Below are 23,660 nucleotides of genomic sequence, written 5' to 3' on the forward strand. Positions count from 1 at the left end.
CTTTAATCATGGAATTGATTTTTTTTTGGTAGAATGAGATATATGATCTAATTTTTTTTCTCACATAAAAAATGGTCTCACTACTATTTGTGAAGTAGTGTCACTCATCTGCACTGCTAGTTTTCTGTAGAGTAGACTCATATCTGTGTATCACTGAGGTGTGAGTTTTCAATGCTCTTATGCTAATCTATTTGTTCTTTTCTGAATTAGTAGCATACTATATTGTCTTAATCACTACAACTTTAGCATATTGTATTAATATATGGGGAAAAATTACCCCATTTAATTTTATTTTTAGAAACATTATAGTTCTATTGGTAGATTTGTTTTCAGACTTTAAAAGTCTTTAGTGATTTTTTGATCACTATAATAATGTTATCTTTCAAATTATTCAGATTTTTCTTCCATTTCTCAATAAAGTTTTATAAATTTGTACTTAAGTAGTTTATATATTTTTGGTAGGCTTATTATGTACCTTATTTTTTGGTTATTGTATATATGAAGATTAGATTACAGAATTTAATTAACTTGTGTTAATTGATGTTATGTTCAGTAACCTTGAAACAGTCCTTTGATTTCTAAAAGTTTGATTGATGATTCTCTTGGATTTTCAGTGCATGCAATTCATTATTTGCAAATAATGATTGCTGAATTTATTTCTTTTCAATTCTATCTTCCATATGTTTTTCTAAAATTATTGTACTTGTCAAATAGTAATAGTAATAATAATGGGTATCATATTTTCCTATTAGTTTTAGTGTGAATCATGATAACATTTTACTTTAACAGCAATGTTTGGTATAGGTATATACAAGTTAAAGAAGTTTGATTTTTATATTAGTCTACTAAGATTTATCTGAGTAATGCTATGCTCTACTGGCTGAATTTCTCCAAATACCCAGACCTGTATTCCTAGAAAAATATTAAGATTAAGGAATTAATAATTAATATTGTTATTAGTATTATTGAAAAATCACAAGTAAAAATTGAAGTTTACAGTTTCATTCTGAATTAGAACACTGATAAATTGTAATTTTTCCCCTTAAGGTTTCTATAATACTTTCCCATGTTAGGAAATAAGTTAAATCATATTATTTCACAAACAAAAATTCTTTGACTCCACCTCCCAATATCAAACTATTATGTAGAAGGGATGTTCTTTTGCCAAATTGTTAGTCTGACTTCTTTATTTTATGCATGGAAAGGCATGTGTAAAACAATATATGACTACTTGTGTTGCATTTAATTTTTCCTAAGATCTTGAATATATTTGAAGGATCTAGTTATAGTCTCAGCAAAATCCTCTGGTTATTGACTTTTTTTGATAGTCCTGTTGCATTTTAAAATGGCTATGAGTACCAAATTATATCAAATACCTTAATACAATGTGAATATTGATTAGATGATTATGAGCATAAACTTCAAATTACAGGAAAAATCATACTGCAAGATAAGGGTCATGTCCAAGATGCAACAAGAGTCAGAGAGATGAAAGTATCTTGGAATTGGGTCATGGAGAAGAAATGGGGAGAAGGCTATGCACTTCACACCTTAGTAAAAGGGAAGGGAAGACGTAAGATGCAGCTGTGTAGCAGGCAGAAAAGGCAGTCCGTCCACATTGATGCAGGAATTCTGCTCAGTCACATGCATACTATTGGGCGGATTCATGGGTCTAAAAGCTTCTCATTCCAGCCAAGCCCAGCTTCCCTGGTGTCTCAAGAAGATGACAAGACATTGTTGTAATTGTGCACAGAGAATGAAGAAAGGTGGGTGAGACAGTCCCCCCCACAGTGGAAGCAAGTAAGTTCCCACCAAACTAAGAAAACAATCAGTTTCTCCTTTCTTCCCAGAGAAGATGATAGTAGAAATTGTCTTACCAGGGAAGTCCTATGTCTTGGATTTATAATATCAGCAGAGAGATAAGTTGATGTCCATACTTACGAATCCCAGGAATACTATATATATGTATTTTTTTACTTTGATCTTGTCTTATAACTGTAAATATTTTAGAGATGTGATCTCTATTTATTATTCAAAGGAAGTTCTGCTGTGGAATTATACCTTTCCTCTGGCATTTTAGTAAGTTCTATATTTGCCAGCATGTTATATTCCTCTACCCCAGAATTAATCACATTTAAGCATACCTAATGTTTTCCTAGTTTTATTTATATGTTAGAAAAGTAGAGTTTGGCACAAAGGGATTTGTTTTGATTATGTCTCTATTCACATTAAGTTTAGGGTTGCTTATACGGGTTGCTGATTTTGTTGGACTATCTATATCACATTAGATGCTCTTCTATGTTTCCTTCCAGTAAATTCTAATGACACTGCTCTTTGGATGTGATTACTCATTCTTTTGAGAGTATTAAAAGGGTGTGAGCAAAGCTGTCACACAATGATGATGTTTTTATTTATGTAAAATATCTGGTGGCTGGAGTAGGAAACTCCTACACAGTGCCACCAGGTCACACAAACACTGCTCTGTTTCTTGAAGCCCAAGTAAGATTTCTTGGAGTCCCTGAAGAAAATTTGACTCCTCTTATTACAATCTATTGGACATACTCTGCTTCATATATTCTTTGCTGTTAACTCCAAGAACTTTTAAGTTTTCCAATGTCTGACAGACTAAGGAAAGAAGATAAGGGTGAACTAGCAGAAGCTGGTCAGAGGTAGGAGAATTTACTCTACAACTCTGGGAAAATTACCTGAACAAGGGGGAAGGGGAATATGTTTTGCTGTATTATTTTTGAGAATTTTACTATCTTTCTACTTACGTTTATAAATAAATACATATCAAAATTTCCACTTGAATTTTAAAATTATTTGGGTATATTCAGATTTGGTAATAAAGATATCAAAATTTATATAAGCCCTTTGGCTCCAAAATGTAATACAATATTTTAATGAAGATGACTTTTAAATCAACACAGGATGCTAACTTTATAAGCTGTGAGGTATGAAAGCAAGTCAGAAAGGTGTACTTTCAGGCCTAAGTCCTTTCTTTTTTTTTTTTTTTTTTTTAAAGAGAGGGAGAGAGGAATTTAAATCTGAATTTAAAAAGCTTCCTGGAGGATGCATAGCTACAAGCCAGATCTCATATGGGTGGTCTAAAAATTTTCAAGCTGAGAATTTAGTATGAAATGGTCCTGAACTGCTGGTGCCTCCAGGCATCTATCAGCAGTTTTCTCCAGAGAACTTATCATTTCAAAACTCACTAAATTTCCATGCATAAAGCTCTAAGGATCAGAGAAAGAGAGAGAGAGAGAGAGAGAGAGAGAGAGAGAGAGAGAGAGAGAGAGAGAGAGAATTTTCAATATTTATTTTTTTAGTTTTCGGTGGACACAACATCTTTGTTTGTATGTGGTGTTGAGGGTTGAACCCGGGCCGCATGCATGCCGGGCGAGCGCGCTACCACTTGAGCCACATCCCCAGCCCTAAATCCTTTCTTTTACCTTCTCTCTTATGTGCTGCTGAAGGAGATTTTAACTTCAGATTTAAATTCACAGTATTGCTGCTGAGGGTAAGAAACAAAACAATAGAAGAGTGTTTTCCTTAACAACATTGTCTCAGTTGATATTAAAAAAGTCAGGTGTTGATAAAATGTTTTAAAGATAATTTTCTTCAAGAAATTTGGCTTGTTAAAACCCTATATAATAAAGATTTTTCTTTATTAATTAATAAAGATGATGATAGTATTAATAAGTTAAACCAAAGAACAATAATAAGAAGCTGTGCAGAGTTAGATTCTACAAATGCCTGACTTGCGTACATACTGACTACAGTTAATGGGAGGAATATATCTAAAATCTTATTTTTAAATTAATTATTTGAAACTCAAAAGTTTAATATAAATTGGTGAGGTTCACAGCCCACTTGAGTCCAGTTAAGTTATATTGAATCTAAAGCATTATTAATGAAATTATTTTTAAAATGGTAATTCTAGAGTTTACAACTGTGTTTTTCTTTTCACACTCCAATGGGAAAGAATGTCCTCTCCTGGTACTTCTGGGTATCAGTAACTCATCATTTTAATTTAAGGCACATTTATATATGGATAAGTAACAGGAGGTTGGGGGGCCAGGGCTTACCCATGTGGTTATCACAGCACATCAGGAAACAGGGCAGTTGGCTCACTGAAGTCCCTGAACTGGATTTTTCCACACCATTAATATATAAGGATGTAAAAGTAAAGGACCATTTGGGTATGGCTTAAGGAAGGTGGAAATATTAGGTCACTAAAAAGTTGGTATTAATTTATTTTATATGACACTATAGACAAAACTATGCAATTACAATAATTTAGTCAAGACTTCCATTAATATCAACTAAAAATCAAGAATTTAATTTTTTTAAAAAAATTATTTAAAAGTTTTTTATTTACCTTTCTTTCTTTCTCTTTCTCTCTTTCTCTTTCTCTCTTTCTCTCTTTCTCTCTTTCTCTCTTTCTCTCTTTCTCTCTTCTTTCTCTCTTTCTCTCTTTCTCTCTTTCTCTCTTTCTCTCTTTCTCTCTTTCTCTCTTTCTCTCTTTCTTCCTTGCTTCCTTGCTTTCTTTCTGGAATTGAACACAGGGCTTTATACATGTTAAGCACATGCTCTTCCAGTGAGCTAGACTACCAGCCCTAAAAAATATTTTAGATGTATTCAAGAGCAGGCAGTCAGGTAAGGAAAGAGTTGGGGGTGGGGGAGTGAAAGTCAGAACTGGATGAATTTTAGCATCTGTTGTCATGGCCACATGAGGCTTGAGGCTTTTCCTAATATGGGAATCCAATAGGATACTCCTCATAAAGCAGACACCCCAGAGGGATTTAAGGAAAATCAATTATTTCAAACACCAAAACAGAGTAAAGGAGAAAAAAGCTTCCTGGAGGATGCATAGCTACAAGCCAGATCTCATATGGGAGGATGCATAGCTACAAGCCAGATCTCATATGAGCCAGATCTCATATAGGCATCTATCAGCAGTTTTCTCCGAGAACTTATCATTTCAAAACTCACTAAATTTCCATGCATAAAGCTCTAAGGATCAGATAACTTAAAAAATCACCACATACATAAGAAAATAATGGACCATAAGTAAGAACCAGCATGAACAAAAATCGAAGAATCAGATCCATGATTCAGATATTAGAGTATTCGGAAACAGAATTTAAGAAAATTTAAAAAATAAACTAACATAACTTTAGAAATAAAAGTAATATACATTAGAAACTAAAAAGATGATGTTAGCAGAAGATGAGACAAAACTGAAGAATCAATGAATAGGAAGACATTTGTGAAATTATCCAGAATGCAGCCCAGAGAGATAAAGAGAAAGATACTATGAAAGAGATATGGAGTGTAGAATGAGAATATATGTGCTATCAGCAGCCTAGAAAGAAAGAAGAGAAAAAGTGGGGTTCAGAATGTTTGAGAACTGATGAAGTCACCAACTCTAGAGTCAAAAAATCCAAGGATAGCAAGAAAGATGGATTCAAAAAAATCTGTACCTATATTTACTCTTATTGAGTAAAACTATTGTAAACTAACGACAAGGAGAAAATTCTAAATGTAGCTAGAGAGAAAAGATGGATTACATTTCAAGATTATTTTTCAAAATTCAAATTGTAACTAAAGAAGCTAGAAGATAGTGTGATTTTTTTTTTTAAAAGAATAAGGATAAAATACGTTCCCAAACAAAAAATGAGGAGATATACCAGCACTTACATCATATAATTTAGGTAAATGTAAAGTGATTCTAGATGGGAGATCTAAGGGAAAATAGGAAAAAAGAACAAAATGAGTGGTAAAATTCTGGATTAATCTGAACAAACATTGACTGTATAAAACAACATTCACTGGGCCTAGTGGCACATGTCTGTGATCCCAGTTATTTGGGAGGCTGAGGCAGGAAGATTGCAAGTTCAAGGTCCTGTCTCAAAATTAAAGATGTTATAAATACTTAATTACATACTGTAGTTTTGGATGGGCTTTTAAAGATTCTTGTGTTGTTTTGGAGAAATTGGGTCTATCAGTGAACTCTGAATTTAATCAGTTAGAATCTGCCTGTTAGATGTTATAAACTGTCAGCTAAATGCATAGAAAGTACAAAGCTTTCAAACTTGAAGGTTGATGTGTGAGTGTTGAAGCATAAAAAACCACAATCAATCCTAAAGAAGATGAAGGAGGAAAACAAATCAGGAGACACTGACAGGAAGCACAACATTAAAAGGCAGAAATAAGCTCATATTTATCAGAAATTATAATAGGTGCAAATGATTTAAAAGCTGGATCTAATTAGACTAGTTAGAAAGTAAAATTTATTAGGCAAATTTAAAACACAATGATTAAAAAGTTCAAATGTAAAAGAAAGAAAAGAGATATACTTATACCAGACAAATACTACTCAGAAGAAAACTGCTTAGCATTTAAGGCTCAAGAAATTTACCACATAATGATGAAAGGTTTCATTTACCTGGTAGATATAATAATTATAAACTGGCATGTATAACTGCAAACTATATGAAACAAAAAAAAATAGAAATGTTTGCCAGGTCTATAAGGTGAAATAGATGAATCCACCAATGTATTAGGATATCTTAACTCACCCTTCCCATTAATTGAACCAGTCAAGCACATGGAAATTCAGTAATAGAAAATGTCAAAACACACTCACTATCCTTGATACATATTGTTAGAATACTGTACCCAAGGGCTGCAGAATATATATTCTTTATATTTTTTAATTTTTCTTGAGGGGCCAAGGATGGCACTTAGGACCTTTCATATGCTAAGCAAGCATTCTACCATTGAGCTACAATTCCAATCCCAGAATATACTTTATAAACCTACACAAAACATTTAAAATAACTCTAAAAACATTTAAAAACATTAATATTTCCTAGTTACATATTCACTTTTCCACTTCAACTTAAAAAAATATATACAGAACAATAGCTAGATAAAATCTTAATCTCAAAGCAAAATATTTGCAATAGGTCAGTACTGCCTTCTCAACTTCAACCATCTTAGCCCAACATTAAACTTAGTGAGTAAAATCTTTATCAAATGTGTTGGTGCAACTAATTCTACAGAAATAATTGGTACTATAAAATTTTCATTTATATTTAGTTTTTTTTTTGTCTTTCCCATTTTGTTAGAAAAAAAAGAATTTATAGTTTAGCAATATAGGTGACATTTTGAAAGCTCTTCTTATAAATACATCTTTTGGAAGGACTTCAATTGATTACTACTATAAATCACTTAATCATACCACCTGTCTGTGTTTCTCTCTCTGTTTTTTTTTTTATTGGTTGTTCAAAACATTACAAAGCTCTTGACATATCATATTTCATACAGTAGATTCAAGTGGGTTATGAACTCCCTTTTTTTAGTTAAGTGAATATCATCCCTTATTTTCACAGGGCTCATTTCATAGATATACAAGGTTTACTTAGCAGAAAGTTAATAGATGTGATTAAATAGACATAAACTTTCTAAGTCTGTAAATACACCAGAAAATTCAACAAATATTTTAGTACCATTATGCAAATAATACTCTGCCAAAGACACCACTGTCAGATTCAAATAATGGGAAAAGGCATAGATGTAGGGGAAGTTCTACATAGTAAATTACACACACATTTTACAACAAAGGGCTAGCACAGGGACAGGCAAAACAAGGGTGGTTAGGATTCAGCTGGTAGGAAAAAATAATTGCAGACTACATTTTACCTAGAATTTTATTTTCAACACTGTCACAAAATTTGTTTAGGCTGTAAGAAAAAGTTGGTTGAGCTACAAAGAGGTCAGGTGCTTTTACCAGCCAGGAAACAGGAAATTAGACATTTCCAAGTACCAGCAGTCAAGCATTTTGGTTTTTTTTTCTGCATCTTTAAATTATTTTTTTCTGCATTTAACATTTTTTAAATGTCTCTGCCAGGTTTGTCATATTTTCATTCTAAGACATAGATGTAGCATTCAAATATTGAAGTTTTCTTTTAGCTTTAGAACAGTTTTTGGGTTTCTCTTTTTGCTAAAAACATGCCACTAAAACCTTTTTTTGTTCTATACTTAGTACTAATATAGAGAAGTGCTTACCAATCTTAGATTCTGGAGCAACAGTGCTATGCCCAGTACTTTGTGATCATCTAAGGTAACACAAATTCTCAAAAGCACACCATTCCTTTCCAATAGATTGTTGAAATCAGTTTTGAAGTATATTCTGCAATGAACCCTTTTGGAGTAGTTGTAAACTGTGATCTTAATTTTAGCCTCACCCAGTTAAAGGTCAGGTACCAATGAATTTCCAAAAATTGAACCCTAATCACAGTACCAGAGTGGTTGAAACAAAGTTATGATGCAAACTCTTATTAGGGAGGTGGTGGTGACAGCAGAAGCCCTCCAAGTGAATCCTCAGGAAGACGGTAACCCCTTAAAAAAAAAAAAATTAATATTGTGCAGATTGTGGTCTTTGAAAATGTTAACATCAAATGTCAATAAGGAAATTCTGCTGAAATATGATTTTTGGAAGGTCTAATACCAATTTGAAAGTCTGCCCTTTGTACACTTCTCTATCAGTCATAGGGGAAGTTCTACATGAAGTGTCACTAAGATTATACCACCAGTTTCAATAATCATATTACCAAGATAAGTATTAAATTCTTCTCCAGTAGTTTTTAGTAAATTATGTATGTAAATCATGTCCATCTGATTCTCTTTTACCTTGGTAATCTCAGAATAAATAGAACTCTTCATTACAGATACCTAAAAGGTGGTTTAAAAACATTCACTTTGGTGGTTTAAAAATATTCAAAACATATACATACAAGGTAAATAGAAAAAACAACACTGCATATTATGCAGGGCCATAACTGTCACTTAAAATACCAAAAATGGTTGGAGAAAACAATTGTACTTTCTCATGATGTAGGCATCCCAGGTAGGGTTTTTTTTTTTCTTTTTTTGCTTTGGAGAAGAATTAATTATAGTGAAAGGAGAAGTTCAAAAAATTCATAACACATGGAGCAGAAGTGGTTTTAAGTTTACAGAATTTATCTCAAGTCTTGGAGTATGCTAATGTCTTAGGTAGAAAAAACTTAATTTGGGAAAAACAAATTTATGTGGTGTAGTTGGCTTAATTATACAACTGAAATTCACAGAATAATATTTTAAAAGATCACACAAATTTATAGAACTTTAAAACTTGAACATTACTCTGTTCATGTGGTATTACTATAATTCCCACTTTATAAATGTAGGAACTGAGAAACTGAAGTTAAATGTCTTACCCCAAGTCAAGTTATGACAACACATTATGCCAAAATGAAACTTCAAAAAAAAATTCAGTTATGTTTTAGCTTCATTTTTGATTAAGAGGCCATAGCTGTGTAATGTCTTGTTTTGTTGACCAAGTAATAATAACCTTGGCAAGAAAGTTTCAGATCTTTGAATTTAACCTTAGCTTTTTTGATTCTAAGTTCCCTAATTTCCAAGACCTTGTTTGACTTTTATATCTCATGATACACTATATTCATACCACATTGGATTACCTCCTGCGTGAAAATAGACTGAAGTAACACACATTTGGATGACAATCAGTGTAGCCACGTGTCCTATGTTTGCTGGGAGGCTGGGGCGCCCGGATCCCGGCTCAGGCGTCCTCTGCAGGTTCCCGCCCTGGGCCCTGCGCCGGGCGCGTCCCAGTGCGCCCCTTCCCCCACTCCCGGCGACTTCCTGGTTTGTAGAAGGTGCAGGAGTTGCTGTGGGCGGCCTCGGTTGCAGGAACTAAGAGGCCCCTGCTTTAGTGGCGGTGGGAGCCGCGGCCTGCGGAGACCGGGGCAGCGGCCACGCCGCTGCTGCTGTCACAGAAAGGCTCTAGGGGTGGGGTGGGAGGCGGGGTAGCTCCGGTGGCGCCGCGACATGGGCCCGCCGCGACCGCAGCTGTGAGTAGCCTCCTTGGCGGTGGGGCGGCCGGCGGAGGCGGGAGCGGCGCCACCCTCGAGTGGAGGGCAGCTGGCTTCCAGGCCGGCCGCGGGTCGGGATGGACAGCCCCGCAGCGACATGTAACCATGGAGTGCAGGACCAGGTGAGTGGGGACCCCGGGCGCGCGGGGTGGGCGTCCCTCGGAGGCCCCTCCAGCTCGAATCCTGGCCCATGCAGCTGCCTCAGCCCCGCCCGGCGGGGCTGTCGGCCTGAGCTCCGAGCACGGGAAGGAGGGCCCCCGGCTGCCCGGCGGCGCGACCAGCTTGGGAGCGGGCATGCGGCCGACTCCGCAGCTCCGCGCTGCGCCCCGCCCTGCTCCTCCCGCGAGCCTGGAGCTCGCGCCCCGCCCACTCCCTGGGCGGCTCGCGCCGGGCCCTCCCGCGCCCTCCCGTGGCCGGCTGGCGCGTGGCGGGCTTCCCGAGCTCCGAGGGCGCACCCGGGAGTGCGTGCGCGGGGGTCTCGGCCCCCTCCTCCGCAGGCGGCTGGGGGCGGCGCGGTGGGGCCCCCGGCTCCGAGGGGCGGCGCCGGGCGGGCTGCACTTGGCGCCAGGCTAGGGCCATCCCCACCCCCACAGCGGTGCGCACCTGCCGGGCAACGCGGAGTTCGAGGCGCCTGCGCTCTGTGACGTGTCTTGACTCCCGCCTCACTCTGTGTTTACATGGAGACGAAGATGGCGGTGGCGACCGCTGTACTCGTGTGGACGAGGACAATTCGCCAGTGATTGGAGCGTCTGACTGGTTTTGTTCGGGTGGGGAGGCAGCTCCCGGCTGGGCCCTGTGGCCTGGGTCGTGGAGCTAGCCGTCCCACCTCGGTCTGAACCGATTTTTCCTTTCTACCCCCGACCGCCTCCGTGTTCTTTCCCTGCCTACCCCGCAGAAGCCATGGAGGATGAAGAAAGAAGGAGAAAGATAGAAGCTGGTAAAGCGAAGGTAGGAGAGCCGGGGACCGCCGGGCCAGAGGTGGGAGGCGGTGGCCAGGAAAGGGTGGGAGGAGGCCTGGGGAACGAGTTTGTGGCAGCCATGTGCGCTGCCCTCGGAGGGAGGTACTGCAGGGTCTGGGTTTCCTCCCTTCCCTCCTGTCCCTTTTCCTAGGACATGTAAAGCCCGGTGCTGCTACCTAGCTGAGGAGACTTCGATGGTGACTGAATGGTGTGGCTCTTTTCTCACGACTGCCCCAATAAAACACCTCTCTCTCTCTCTTTTCTTTAAACCGTATTGATAATTAGGTGGTAATTAATAGCCTTTAAACTTTCAGCCCTTCACTTTTAAAGGGAGTTTTATGGGTGGTGCAGGCATTGTGTTTTCCAGGGCAGGGATTTAGACCTTTCCTTTTATTCAGTGGGGAATTTGTGCGCTGATCATCAGCTTGTCTTCTTTAGGTGGCACGCTGGCACTCGAGGACGTGTGTGAGATTGGCCTGTGACAGCTGCCTCAGCAGTGGCCTGAGTGTGCCACAAGTGCCAGCTGTGAACTTGGCTTTAGGGACGTTTTTAAAAGCGTGTCTTTGTACGTTCCTGTTTGGAGGTCTTTGTCATGGCAGTTGGTTTTGTATCCTGTGGATTGGACGTTCTGAAAACGGAAAGATTCCACAGAACAAAGCTTTAGAATTCCTGCTTTAAATAATTTGTTCTGTGTGTGTGTGTGTGTGTGTGTGTAGTGAAGTTCTGATTTTATGTGTGTGTGCGTGTGTATATGTATGGAAATTGTAACGCAAACATTTGAAAATTGTATTATGCATAGATATCCTTCTTGGGGCATCATGAAAAATTTAACCTAGACAAACTATAAATTGAATAGCATTTTTTTTAAATTACATATTTGAGCAGCTCTTTAGGCTTGCCTGAAAGGCCCCCTTCCTCCCTACAATGAGTTACTTTTTATAGGTGATACTCTTTTTAGAGCTAATGGATAACAATCATACTTGAAACACAATTAACTATTTTTCCTCTCTTCCTTTCTTTCTTCATTCTTCCACATAAACAAAGGAAACCAGGTCAATAATTTCAGTAATCAATGAAAGAAAGGCCTTACTGCAGAGATGCAGTAGTAGATGTTCAAGAGAAGTGTGTTAAAGGAATGTGTAGGTTAACCAGCTTTGCATTTCTAAAATATAATTGACTTTTTTATAATCTCCCCCTTTTAATGTTAAGACTTAAATGCTTGCATGTAAACAGGTAGATTTTGTTTTTTACTCTAGGATATATAAATGAAGGAACATTGGCATTTTCAGAAGCCCAAAATTGCTTGCAGTTGTGCAACCCAAGGGACTAAGCAAGGGACTAAGCAAACACTCTGCATCTAAGGAATTGAAAGTAATTTTGTGTATCTTTTCAAAAGCATGGAAGTTCTGGTTCGATATCTTATTTTTTACCTAAGAATGTTTACTGCCTTCTGCCAAATGTATCTTTCTTAAATGTATGTAAAGCAGTTCTACTAAACATAGTTAATTTTGAACAGTCACATTTCATAATAATTAAATTTCTTGCTCAAAGTAGATTTGGCAAAGCAGAATTTTGATTTCTTTATGTATATATTTCTTTATCTTTCAAAAGTCTACCTATGGGGTAAAAATCTTTTTAAGTTAATTTTTATTGTAGTTTATTTTCCCCTATAAATGAACCCAGTTTCCAGTAAGAGATCCTTGAGGCCTTTAAGGCAACATATGTTTGCTGTAACATTAGCTATCTGGTATAAAATACTTTACTGAGGTCATGATTCCTCAGCCATGTAAGTGCAATGGAATATTATACAATCATTAAAAGAATTAAGGCTGAGAGGGACATGGTAAATAGAGTGAAAACAACATTATCAGAAATAGTTTAGATGTTGCAGTGGTATACACCTGTAATCCCAGCTACTCAGGAGGCTGAGGCAAGATCCTGTCTGAGGGGAAAAAAAAAAGGGGGAGCTTACATTATAGCTCAAAGGTAGAGCACTACTGCCCTTTATCTCAACTACTGCAAGAACAAAACTAAACAAAGTATGTACATTATTTCATTTGTATAAACATGTGCTTTTAGAATGGGATTGAAAAACTATTATAAATATAGTTATTCTTGGGCTAGGATATAGCTCCATGGTAGAGCACAAGTTCCTAGGTTTAGTCCCCAACACCAAACAAAATTTATAAAGCAGTTCTACTAAACATAGTTAACTTTGAACAGACACATAATCAGCAAACTTAGATCAAGAGGTGGAAATAGAGAAATGGCAACAGTCACTGCTTTCCAAATTAGGAGAGACAGATGCTCCTGGGTAATAAGTACAGTGAGAGGTTGGATTTTGGATCTTACCCCCCCCCACAACATTTTGTTAAAATATTTAAAATGCTACTGACTCATTTTCTAGAATATTTTATAAGGAAAACTCTCAATATCAATTAAATGCAACCTAGCATAGTGCTTTTCAAATAGCAGGTATTCAATAAGTGTTTGCTTCTCTCCAGCTGTGCATGCTGGCAAGATGAGCTGGTCAAAAGAGCTGGCTGCAACGTTAAAGTAAGGAAACAGCTAAGAATCATGCAACCCATGGACACCAGTTTCTCAGGTGGAGGGTGGGCCTGCTCTGCCACCTCAAGTGTCCTCTTCCATGCTGGAAGGCAAGAGGGCAAGACAGCGAGTGCACTTGGAACCCATCTGTTTATTAGGGAAAAGACATTTGATAGAATGTTCCACCCCAATAAGGCAGGGGATAGTGTTTCAGCAGGGGTTGCCCAATCCTGTTGGGTACTGCTCAAGCCCAGAGCTGAGGCTCTTCCTTGATGAGTGGGGGTAAAGGCCACTTGCTTGGTATAACACATGGTGTGGCGTATGTTGCCAGTCCAATATCCCCTTTACTCAAGGCTTTTGGAGGGGCTTAGCTCATGCACAGGGCTGTCCCTGACATTTGCTTCTTGAATGAATGAGCAGAATGACAGAATAAGTTCTTAATGAGTATAGTGTTACCAGCTAGGTTGGAATTTAATAAGAGTAATCCAGAATTTTCTTAATTAGAAGTCTCTTATTGCTGGTATCAGAAACCACCTAAAATGATCATTTCCCAAAATTTATTCAGAGACTTGGTTCTCCAAGTATCTCATTTATTCATAAGACTTAAGTGTTAACATTTGATAACAGTTTTACAACATACAACTTTTTAATCTTTTTCTTGGTAATTGGTCTTCTGTTTCTTTCTCTCTCGATTTCTCTAAATTTCCTTTTTCAAGACCTTTTAATAAATGATCATTTTAAAATTCTCATGTATACAGTATAGTATAATTTTAAAAATTTTTTTAGTTGTAAATGGACACAGTACCTTTATTTTATTTATTTACTTTTATGTGGTGCTGAGGATTGAAACCAGAGCCGCACATGTTGCTAGACAAGTGCTCCACCATTGAGCCACAACCCCAACCCCTACAGTATAGAAGTGTACTTTGTAAAGTATTTTATATTAACCCAAATCTGCAGTAATAGGAGAATGAATTATTTTATGTAGCCATTAAAATAGTTCTACAAACACTTTTCAAGTTGGGAAAATGCCCACAGAAAATGTCAGGTTAAAAAAAAAAAGGTACGTGTAAGTATTTATATATGAAGACATCTGAAAAAACATGCACCAAGATGTCAGTTGTGGTTATCTCTGGGTAGTGGGTTATAGGTATTTTAATTTTTTTATACTTTATTTTACAAATTCTCTACAACATTATTCTTTTATGATCAGGCACAATGTTCAGGTATCATTTTTTTTTTCTTTTTTCTTTTTTTATTTGGTGGGGTTCTTTTTTTTTTTTTTTGTCTTTTTTGGAACTGGGGGTCGAACTCAGGGCTTTGCAAATGCAAGGCAGACGCTTTGCCACTGAGCTACATCCCAGCCCCAGGTATCATTTTTAAGAAAAAGATATTACATGCTGTATGATAAACAGGTTAATGTTGTATGACTCTCATCTAGAACAAGAATATGAAATGCAAAATAACTTGGTCTCCTACATTAGTGTAGTCCTGGAACTCTAATTCTTACTCCAGTACCACTTGTATTATGTAGTCAGAATTCTATATTATTGGACATTTATGGATCGCCTTTTTGTTTTTGTCATTCTTATCCATTTTCCTTGCTGTCAGTTTTTTTGGTTTTTCCTATGAACTTGCTTGTCCAGCTTTGTATTTTCTCATTTGCCTTTTTCCCTAACTTGCTGCTTTAGATTTGTTGTAACAAAAGAACCCAGAAACTGAGGTTAATGGAATGATTTGTAAGAATGAAGGGCTAATGGAACTTAGTAGAAAGGATTTTGCAGCAATTCAGTTTTTCTGATGCTAGGTAGTTCTTTGGTTTGCTGTTGGGTCCTCAACTATCTCCTCAGTATTGATGTTGCAAGAAGCCCAATACTTGGAGATGTTAACTACATTATTACATATTTTCAGAGCTGGGCTTGACCTCATTTACAAGTTCCTGACAGAGATGGTCCCACATAGGCTATCCTTATAGTGAATCAACCAAACTATTTCAACTCCATTTTAAATTACTTCATTTTTTCCAAGTAAAATTATTTATGATTATATAAATAAAGTAGTTAATTATTAGTGGACAAAATTAAAGGACAGTTGTGTATTTAGAATGAAATTAGTCCTATAAATCACTTTTGCTATATTTTTAAAAAGTTCTTCAAATGTATTAGAATTCAGCAAAACCAAAGTATTATACTTCTATAGCATTTTATATAATTGTCATTATTTATTGAATAATTAAAATTTTTACTACATTCAGTAACTTGGAATTATATGAGTTTTTTTGTTGTTGTTGTTGTTGTTTAACAAGCATTTTTAGTTTGTAGAGTAATGCCAGTGTTGTGTACAATGTTCTGTGTAAGCTCTTTTATTAGGTTATTGATAGGATTTTTCAATTACTGTGCTGCTCTGATAGGCAAGCTAGTTATGGTATAAAATTGTTCCTTGCATTTTCAGATATTCTGCTCCACAGTGAAGAAAGCTATTCTCCCTCTCTGATTTCTTTTAAACTTTCTAGTTTTTTATACTTGTGACAGGTCTTACTTAATTTTCAAAGTTACATTTGATAACAGTTTTACAACGTACAATTTTTTAAGCTTTTTCTGGATATAGCAATTTGATGCCTCCATCAGAGACTGGTGCGTTCCTGTGATTTAAAACTAATTCATGACTTTTGGGCTTTGCTGAAATAAAAGAAATCATGGTGTTGAGAGGAAAGAATAGACATGACAGGCTTCTTGAAATGTATGTTAAAGAAATTTCTCTAAGGCAGGAAAACCGAGCGTCAGTAAAATCCAATGAAGAGATAATTTTGTTTGAGAACAATTTTTATCCCACTCCTGTTCTCATCTAGTCCCTTGGATGTGTCTTTTATTTTACTTTCTCTTTTCACTTTTCAGTTTTATTGACAGAACACCACAGACATCCTTACTGAATGATAACCCACAGCAACGAGGAAACAAAAAAGATAGAATTCATCCAAAGGATTGGACTATGACAAGAGTGGGACAAAAATTTTTCAAACAAAAACATTTCTTATTTTTGTTAAATAAAAAGGTTTGTAGAAAGAGCAAAACTATGACTATTAAACATTTAATTTAGGCTGCTGATGATTGAAATGTGAATTAATTTCTTCTAATATGACAAATAGAAAAAAGTTCTGGTAAATTGTGAAACATTAGTGATAAGGGACATTATTTTTATTTCTTAGTAAGATTTTTATAAAATTAAAATTAGGCATTCTATTTAATTGGTTAGCATCCGTTTAATTGGGAGCCAGGCATGGTGATGCATGCCTGTAATCCAGTGATTCAGGAGACTGAGGAAGGAAGATCACAAGTTCTAGGCCAGTCTCATTGATTTAGTGAGACCCTAGGCCACGTAGTGAGACCCTGTCTCAAAATAATAAATAAGAAGGGCCACGTGCAATGGTGTTTACATGTTTGGCTGTTTTCACTTAGTATAATGTTTTGAGGTTCAGCCATGGTGTAGCATGTGTCCATGCCTCATTCCCTTTTATGACTGAATAATATTCCAGTGTGTGTATATACAGCAATGTGTTCACACTTTAATCCATTGATCGGCATTTAGATTGTTTCTCTGTATTGTCTATTGTGAATAGTGCTGCTTTGAACATTTGTATACAAGCATTTGAATACCTGTTTTCATTTTTCTTGGGCGTATATTTAGGATTAAGAATTCTGGGTCTTATAGTAATTCCATTTAACATTTTGAAGAATCTCCAAATTGCTTACCATAGTGGCTTTACCATTTTACTGTACCATTTCATTTTACATACCCACTGATAATGCATGATAATTCTAGTTTCTCTGTATCTCAACAAATTTGGTTTCTTTTTTTAAAATCATAGCCATTCTAGTGGGCATAAAGGGATTTCTCACTGTGGTTTTAATTCTTGTTTTCTTGATGACTAATGACACTGAGTGTCATTTTTGTATGCTTTTTGGCCATTTGTAGATCTTCAGACCATTCAAGTCCTTTACCTATCTTGTAATTTGGTTGTTAGGAATTTGTTTTACATATTATTTACATATCTAGGGAGAGAGCATGTATGATCATGTACAAGAGAGGAACAGACAGAAATACACATTTCCAGTGGGATTATCTTTCATCTCTTTTGTTTTTTAAAGCTTGTTTGGCTCACCAAAATTTAAACTGGTACTTCCTTTGAATAAGCTGTTGGTGAGTTGATTACAGCGTGATGGTGAAGTTTGAGTTTTTTTGTGGTGCAGTGAGTCATTCCATTCCTTGACCAGCTGGTCAAATGGGCACCTGTTGGCCTTTTGGCTTGATCATTACCAATACATATCAGTTTGGGGGGAAAAATGACTTAGTCTTCCATAACAAAAAGCCCTGTCATTTTTCTGTGTGAACATGATAGACATGTACTAGACTACCTAGTACAAAGGATTTTTATTGTCATATCGACTCTCCTTTTACTTTTTGTGGTAGTTTTCACCAAAATAGAACTTAGGATATTTAATGCCCATTTTGGTACACCTCCTAAAGCTTGGTTAATTTGTTCATGGATTTTACACTGTTCAAAAGTGCTAAATGTTAAGACTTTTCATAAATTTAGCATTGTTCCAGGAGTAGTTTTGCCTAGGTTATTTATTTAAATCTATATTCTTTTGTTCTATGTAAAATTCCTTTATCTTACACGAACAATGTAATTCTTGTTTGCAGTTGCTGTCCTCTTTTGGGTTACTGTTTGCTCTGATTTTTATGTAATCTAAATTTTTTTGTGTAATTCTAAGATTTGTGTGTGTGTGTTGATGTGTTTCCCCTTTTAGAGATCATTTTTTAGAGCCTCAAGTTATTTTGATGATTCAGAACTACTCTATATATTATACAAAGTCCTATTTAAAAATTTGACTTTATAAATTGTATTGATTGATTAGATTTTCTGACTTACAGATTTCTGAAAAACTAACAAGATCTACAGTTTCTTTCTCTAGCCACTCCCTAGCCCCTCAGCAACCCTGGGATTGAGCCCAGAGGCTCATGCATGCTAGGCCTTCTATTTCTTGATATTGCATATACTATAAAATTCCTTGTTGTTTTCTAAGGATTGTTCATTGTGGGGGTTCAGTAATTAGGTTTTATTTATTCCTCAGAAGTCTCACTTTTATTCAAGTTGGTGTTTCTTTACTAGTTGTTTTCCCCAGGGAAGATAGAAAAAGGAACCAATTATAAATGAAATACTAGTTCAAGAATCAAATTTAATGTGTGAAAAGTGTGTGAGGGAGATGTGGGGGGTTGTTGTTGCCATAGGTGTGGTAAATGATCTCAGTTAACTTCCCGCATCATTAATATTTTATTGAGTGCATGTGTATATGTTGATTCCTTGAAAGTTGAATAAATTAGTAGATGCTCTAAAGATCAAGGTATTAGAAAAGGTATAAAAACTGCATTAACAAATGTGCACTAGGAGGACATTTTTTAAATGAAATAATGGGTTTTAGCTAAAAGTCACAGAAATTCTATATTCTACTAATAGATAAATATTTTTGGTGTGAAATCTTTTATATTTGTCAAACTAATGTTTACCTTTTGACTTGCATAAATTCCTTTTTAGTGAACTACATGTCTGAGTATTTCTAATGACTTTCATTTTTCTGCTTCAAACAACCAATACCAATTTTTAAAATAAAGTTTGACAGAAAAAGTTTAATTTGAGATTTATTTTTGTATATGATATTTATTTTTTGTAAATTAAAAAATGAAATAATATTTTATATAGGCCTCAAGATTTTAATTTTTTGAAAGAAGAATCTATACTTATTTTTTTCCTAGGATATGAACTTAAATTGTTTTAATGTTCTAAGTTTTCTCTGTCTCACACACAATCATATTTTCTATGCACAGTAGTATTTATTTCGAGACGCATCTTGGTTGAAAAATCCTTTGAACATTATGGGATTATTTTTTTATACTCATAGCCAAATCCCAAACCTGATTTTTTTTAATTCAAAATCTGCCTCATTCTATTCCTATCTCACACCCTAAAAAAATCAGGCCTAACTCACCTTTTATGTGCTTTTTTTTTGACTCTGTTAATTTTCTCAAGTTGATTCTGTACATTGTCACTGTCTTGATCTTAAAATGTCCCTTTCATTTTGTTACTCAGGTATTTTTAGTCTTAATAATCTATTTAATATTTATTTGACCTCCATGCAAGTTGGTGTAGATTCAGAGATAAAAATACCCACAGGCCTGCCCCTAATATTTTCACATTCTAATAGAGTAGAAAATCAACCACAATACAGTAAGTGAAGTGCAGATAATCATTTATTTACTCATTTGATAAATACATTTGTGCACTTATTGCTTGTTATTTCCTGTGCTAGACTGTAGAATGTGAAAGACATGAAATCTGCTAAATACAAGATTCATTTAGTTAGTAGTAGGCAGAAATATAAACAGATATTTATAAATTTAGGAATGTAATATAATTCTGGCTCTATGAAAAACACAAGGGAGGAATATCTGATTCCATTTGGCAGATAGAGAAGGTTTCTTGCATGGATAAACTCTGAATGAAGCCTTGAAGTTTTGAGAAAAACTTGGTGAAAAAGAGAGAGGTATGGGTAGAAACTTCAGGAAAATGAGACAGGAAGAGTAAAGCACCGAGGTGTGGAACAGTTTGACTTCTTTGGGGGAAGGTGTACAAGAGCATTGGTATTATTGGAGTATAAAGGTATAAGCAAGATAGGGCAAGAGATGAAGCTAAAGAAGGTAGGTCTGGGCTCTATCCTGAGGGTCTTGAATTTCATGTTAAGGAGATTTTTATCCTGAAGGTTGTGGGATATGTTGATGGGTTTTAAGACAAGGACTAATATGGTTACATATACATTCATTCATTTAAATTCTTGCAATTAAAAAATTATTTTTAACTGGTACTTAAAAAGATTGAGTTTCAGATTGATCCATTTTGCAGCTGTATGGAGGACAGACTTGAGGGTAAAACTATTTAGAGGCTGTTGAACTACAATTGAGACAGTGAAATAGGAGTGAAAGTGTAGGGATAATCAAGAAATATAGAGAGGATAAAATCAGAATGTGATTGGTTGGTAAAGGAGAGAACATGGATAGAAGGTTGGTGTTATCACTAAGAGAAAAAGAAGAACAGTTTCAGTTGTTGACTTCAGGCAAGATTGGGAAATCAGTTTGGAATATTTTGTATTAGAAGTTTCTTATGAGACATCTGAGTGGAATTTTTCAAAAATTTTGTTGAGAAAAGTATAACCTATAGTGGCTAACCCAGATTGTCTGGGATCAAGTGTGAATTTGTCAGTTATGGCTATATGTCTTTATGAAGTTATACTTAACCTCTCTGTAACTCATCTGTAAATGTTGATACTGGGGTTGATGTGAAGATTTAGCCTTTTAGTATAAAATACTTTAGAATTTTGTCAGGCTGTAAAAAGTCTTAAAGAATTATTAGCCATTCTTAAAATCATTGTCATGTTGGGATTTAGAAGATTAACGCTATATAGCAGAAAACTAGAGTAGAGAAATATGCTTGGATCAGATAATGAGGGACTGTATGTATCACTTAAAAGTAGTATGAATTTTAACCTAAATATAGCAGAAAACTTTTTTTTTAAAGTGTGTTGTATCTTAACCTCTGAAAGGGTTCTTTCCAAATAATTTATTATTTTTAGGTAGGTATGCTGCCACCAGGTGCTAGGTATGTGTTACTGTTGTACAAATGAAGCAATAAAACTATCATTTTTTTTAAATGAAGTATTGATTTGATTAAGATCGCTGAATATAAACAGTCTAATTCTGGTAGGACTTCCTTGTTTCAAAACAAAAACTAAGATTAGTTAAGATGAGGTAAGAGAGGGTTGTTGTAAAAATGCAGAGATTTCAGAGGAAGGACGGAGAAGTGTAGTAGGGCCTCAGAGAATCTGAAAAGCCATGGGAAATTGATGCCATTCTTGCCACCATTTCTTATCTCATTTCCATATTTTTGTATATTAACTTCCTTTATTTACACATCAGTTTGTGTATGAACAAAAATTATAGGATGAATTTCCAAACCTATGCTATATAGTGGAATGGTTTCCCATTAAATACATTTTAAATTTTTTTTAAAAGGCAAAAAAAAATATATATATAAACAGTGGAAGCAAATCTCATAAAATAAACCACTATCCGGTGGTTCCCAAATTTTGTTGTACACTCGAAGCTTCTGGTAAGCTTTTTAAAAATTCTTTTTACTGTTTAGAACACACACCATGCCAAAATCAGAAAGTCTCACTATTTTAAAAAGATTTTCAAAGAGCAGAAAAGTTTAAAACCATTGATAGAGCCACTTTGCAAGATTTTGCAATACTTGAGTGATTATATATTATGACTTCTTATAAGCCAGGTACTTTACTTGGTATGCTTCTGTAAGGATTATTTAATGCCAGAAGGAAAACTGGCTGTATTGGATATAGAGAAAAGTGTCTTGGGCTGCAATTTATCTTGTAGGATGATCATGTGTACTGTTATTTAGAGGTCATTTTAGTGGTGTGGCTGTAATTACATGAGGATCAAATTATGCACTAATTTTAGAATCCTTCATACAAGATATCTCTTCTCTATAACCTTTCTGGACAGCTCTGCTACTTCCTTGTTCCCTACTTTCAAGAGAAGAATCTAATTGATTCACTCCTCTTATCAAAAGAGGGTGAAAACAGATGTCATGGATGGTAGAAGTTGTAAGTACTGGCCAGTTCCCTCAGAATGAAGTTCTACATACTTTAAAAGTACTTCAGTGTTTCACCTACAGAAGAATGCATGGTAAATATATAATATTAAAACAAGTGAAAAAAAGACCTCTACATCTGTCACTTAGATTAAAAACATTCATCTACCAATGCAATAAAATCTTTATCTAATTCCACCCCTAGCACCTGAGCTAACTATAGTTCTGAATTTATCATCACCTTGCTTTTTATACCACATATGTGTACATAAACTATACTTAGTTTTCTGTTTTTGAACTAAGCGGTGTCATTATGTGACGTCTTCAGTGATTTTCCTTTTGTTCAATATCATTAGAGCATTTTCACTCCTGCAATAGTATTCCATTATAGAAATTTATCTCAGAGTCCATTCTCATCAGTGAGCATTTAGGTCATTTCCAGTTTTGTTACTGTTACAAATATTTCTATTGTGTTAGGTTTTGTCTGCAAGTGCCAAGGGTTTAGAGTTGGATAGAAATCATGAATCCTGTGTTCCCTTAGTCCTTGAGTACTAGAGAGTGTCTTTGAAAATGAGGTAGAAAGAGGGAGTGAAATCAAAAGCAACCTGGTGAGGCTGGGGTTGTAGCTCAGTAGTACAGCACTTGGCTAGCAGATATGAGGCACTGGGTTTAGTCCTCAGCACCATATAAAAATAATAAAATGGGAATTGAGTTTATCTACCACTAAAATATAAAAAAAATGAAAAAAAGCAAAACTTGTATTTTTTAATATTATCTACATGGTTTCATTATATAAATCATCAAACAGACATCCCTGGGAACTATTGATGAACACTTGATACCCATTGACCATTAATATGGATCACTGACCTGAACAGAGGTAGCAGTTCTTTTATTTTCTTTTCTATTTTTTTTAGTTGTAGATGAACATAATATCTTTATTTATTTCCTGTGGTGCTGAGGATTAAACCCAGTGCCTCACATGTGCAAGGCAAGTGCTCTACTAGTGAGCCAACCCCAGCCCAGTTCTTGTATTTTTGAGTTGATATTGCCTGCCAAAACTATATGCTTACCAGAAGGAGTCATTTATAACCTAGACTTAAAAATTAATAAATAATAAAATAGCCTGCATGACAGTGAAATGAAGCAGAGGTAGGTGGTATCTGAATAATACTCTTTTGGATGTGATTTCTAGTAGGTATATAGTTTTATTATTCTTTAAGAAAATAGTTATTATTGAAGGTGGAATGGTGGTGGAATGGTGGTGGAATGACAGTGGCGGGAGAAGACAGCCTGAGACATAAGCATACAAAGACTGAGCATACTATCCCAAGCAGCAATTGTAAATGATATTCTTGCTAGACATTTTCTATCAAGCATCTGAAATGAAACTCTCACATTGATTTGGATTGCCCTAGAGCCAGGAGTACTGGATTCAGTTGACTTCAGGCTAAAAAGAAAACACTCTTGGTTTTCATCATAAACATAGGAACCAAT

The 23,660-nt window shown here is 35.7% G+C and overlaps 1 protein-coding gene across 1 annotated transcript in view; it reads left to right on the forward strand.

The window, feature by feature from the left end:
- The first annotated feature begins 10,630 nt into the window (after positions 1 to 10,630).
- LOC143388008 (A-kinase anchor protein 9-like) overlaps positions 10,631 to 23,660 on the forward strand; it is a 72,604-nt gene continuing 59,574 nt past the window's right edge. Inside the window, 3 exon segments of the mRNA XM_077108296.1 lie at positions 10,631 to 10,677; positions 10,721 to 11,002; positions 13,405 to 13,456. Of these exon segments, the coding sequence (XP_076964411.1) occupies positions 10,631 to 10,677; positions 10,721 to 11,002; positions 13,405 to 13,456 (381 nt within the window).

Source organism: Callospermophilus lateralis, unplaced genomic scaffold (assembly GCF_048772815.1).
Source record: "Callospermophilus lateralis isolate mCalLat2 unplaced genomic scaffold, mCalLat2.hap1 Scaffold_413, whole genome shotgun sequence".
Classification (NCBI taxonomy): domain Eukaryota; kingdom Metazoa; phylum Chordata; class Mammalia; order Rodentia; family Sciuridae; genus Callospermophilus; species Callospermophilus lateralis.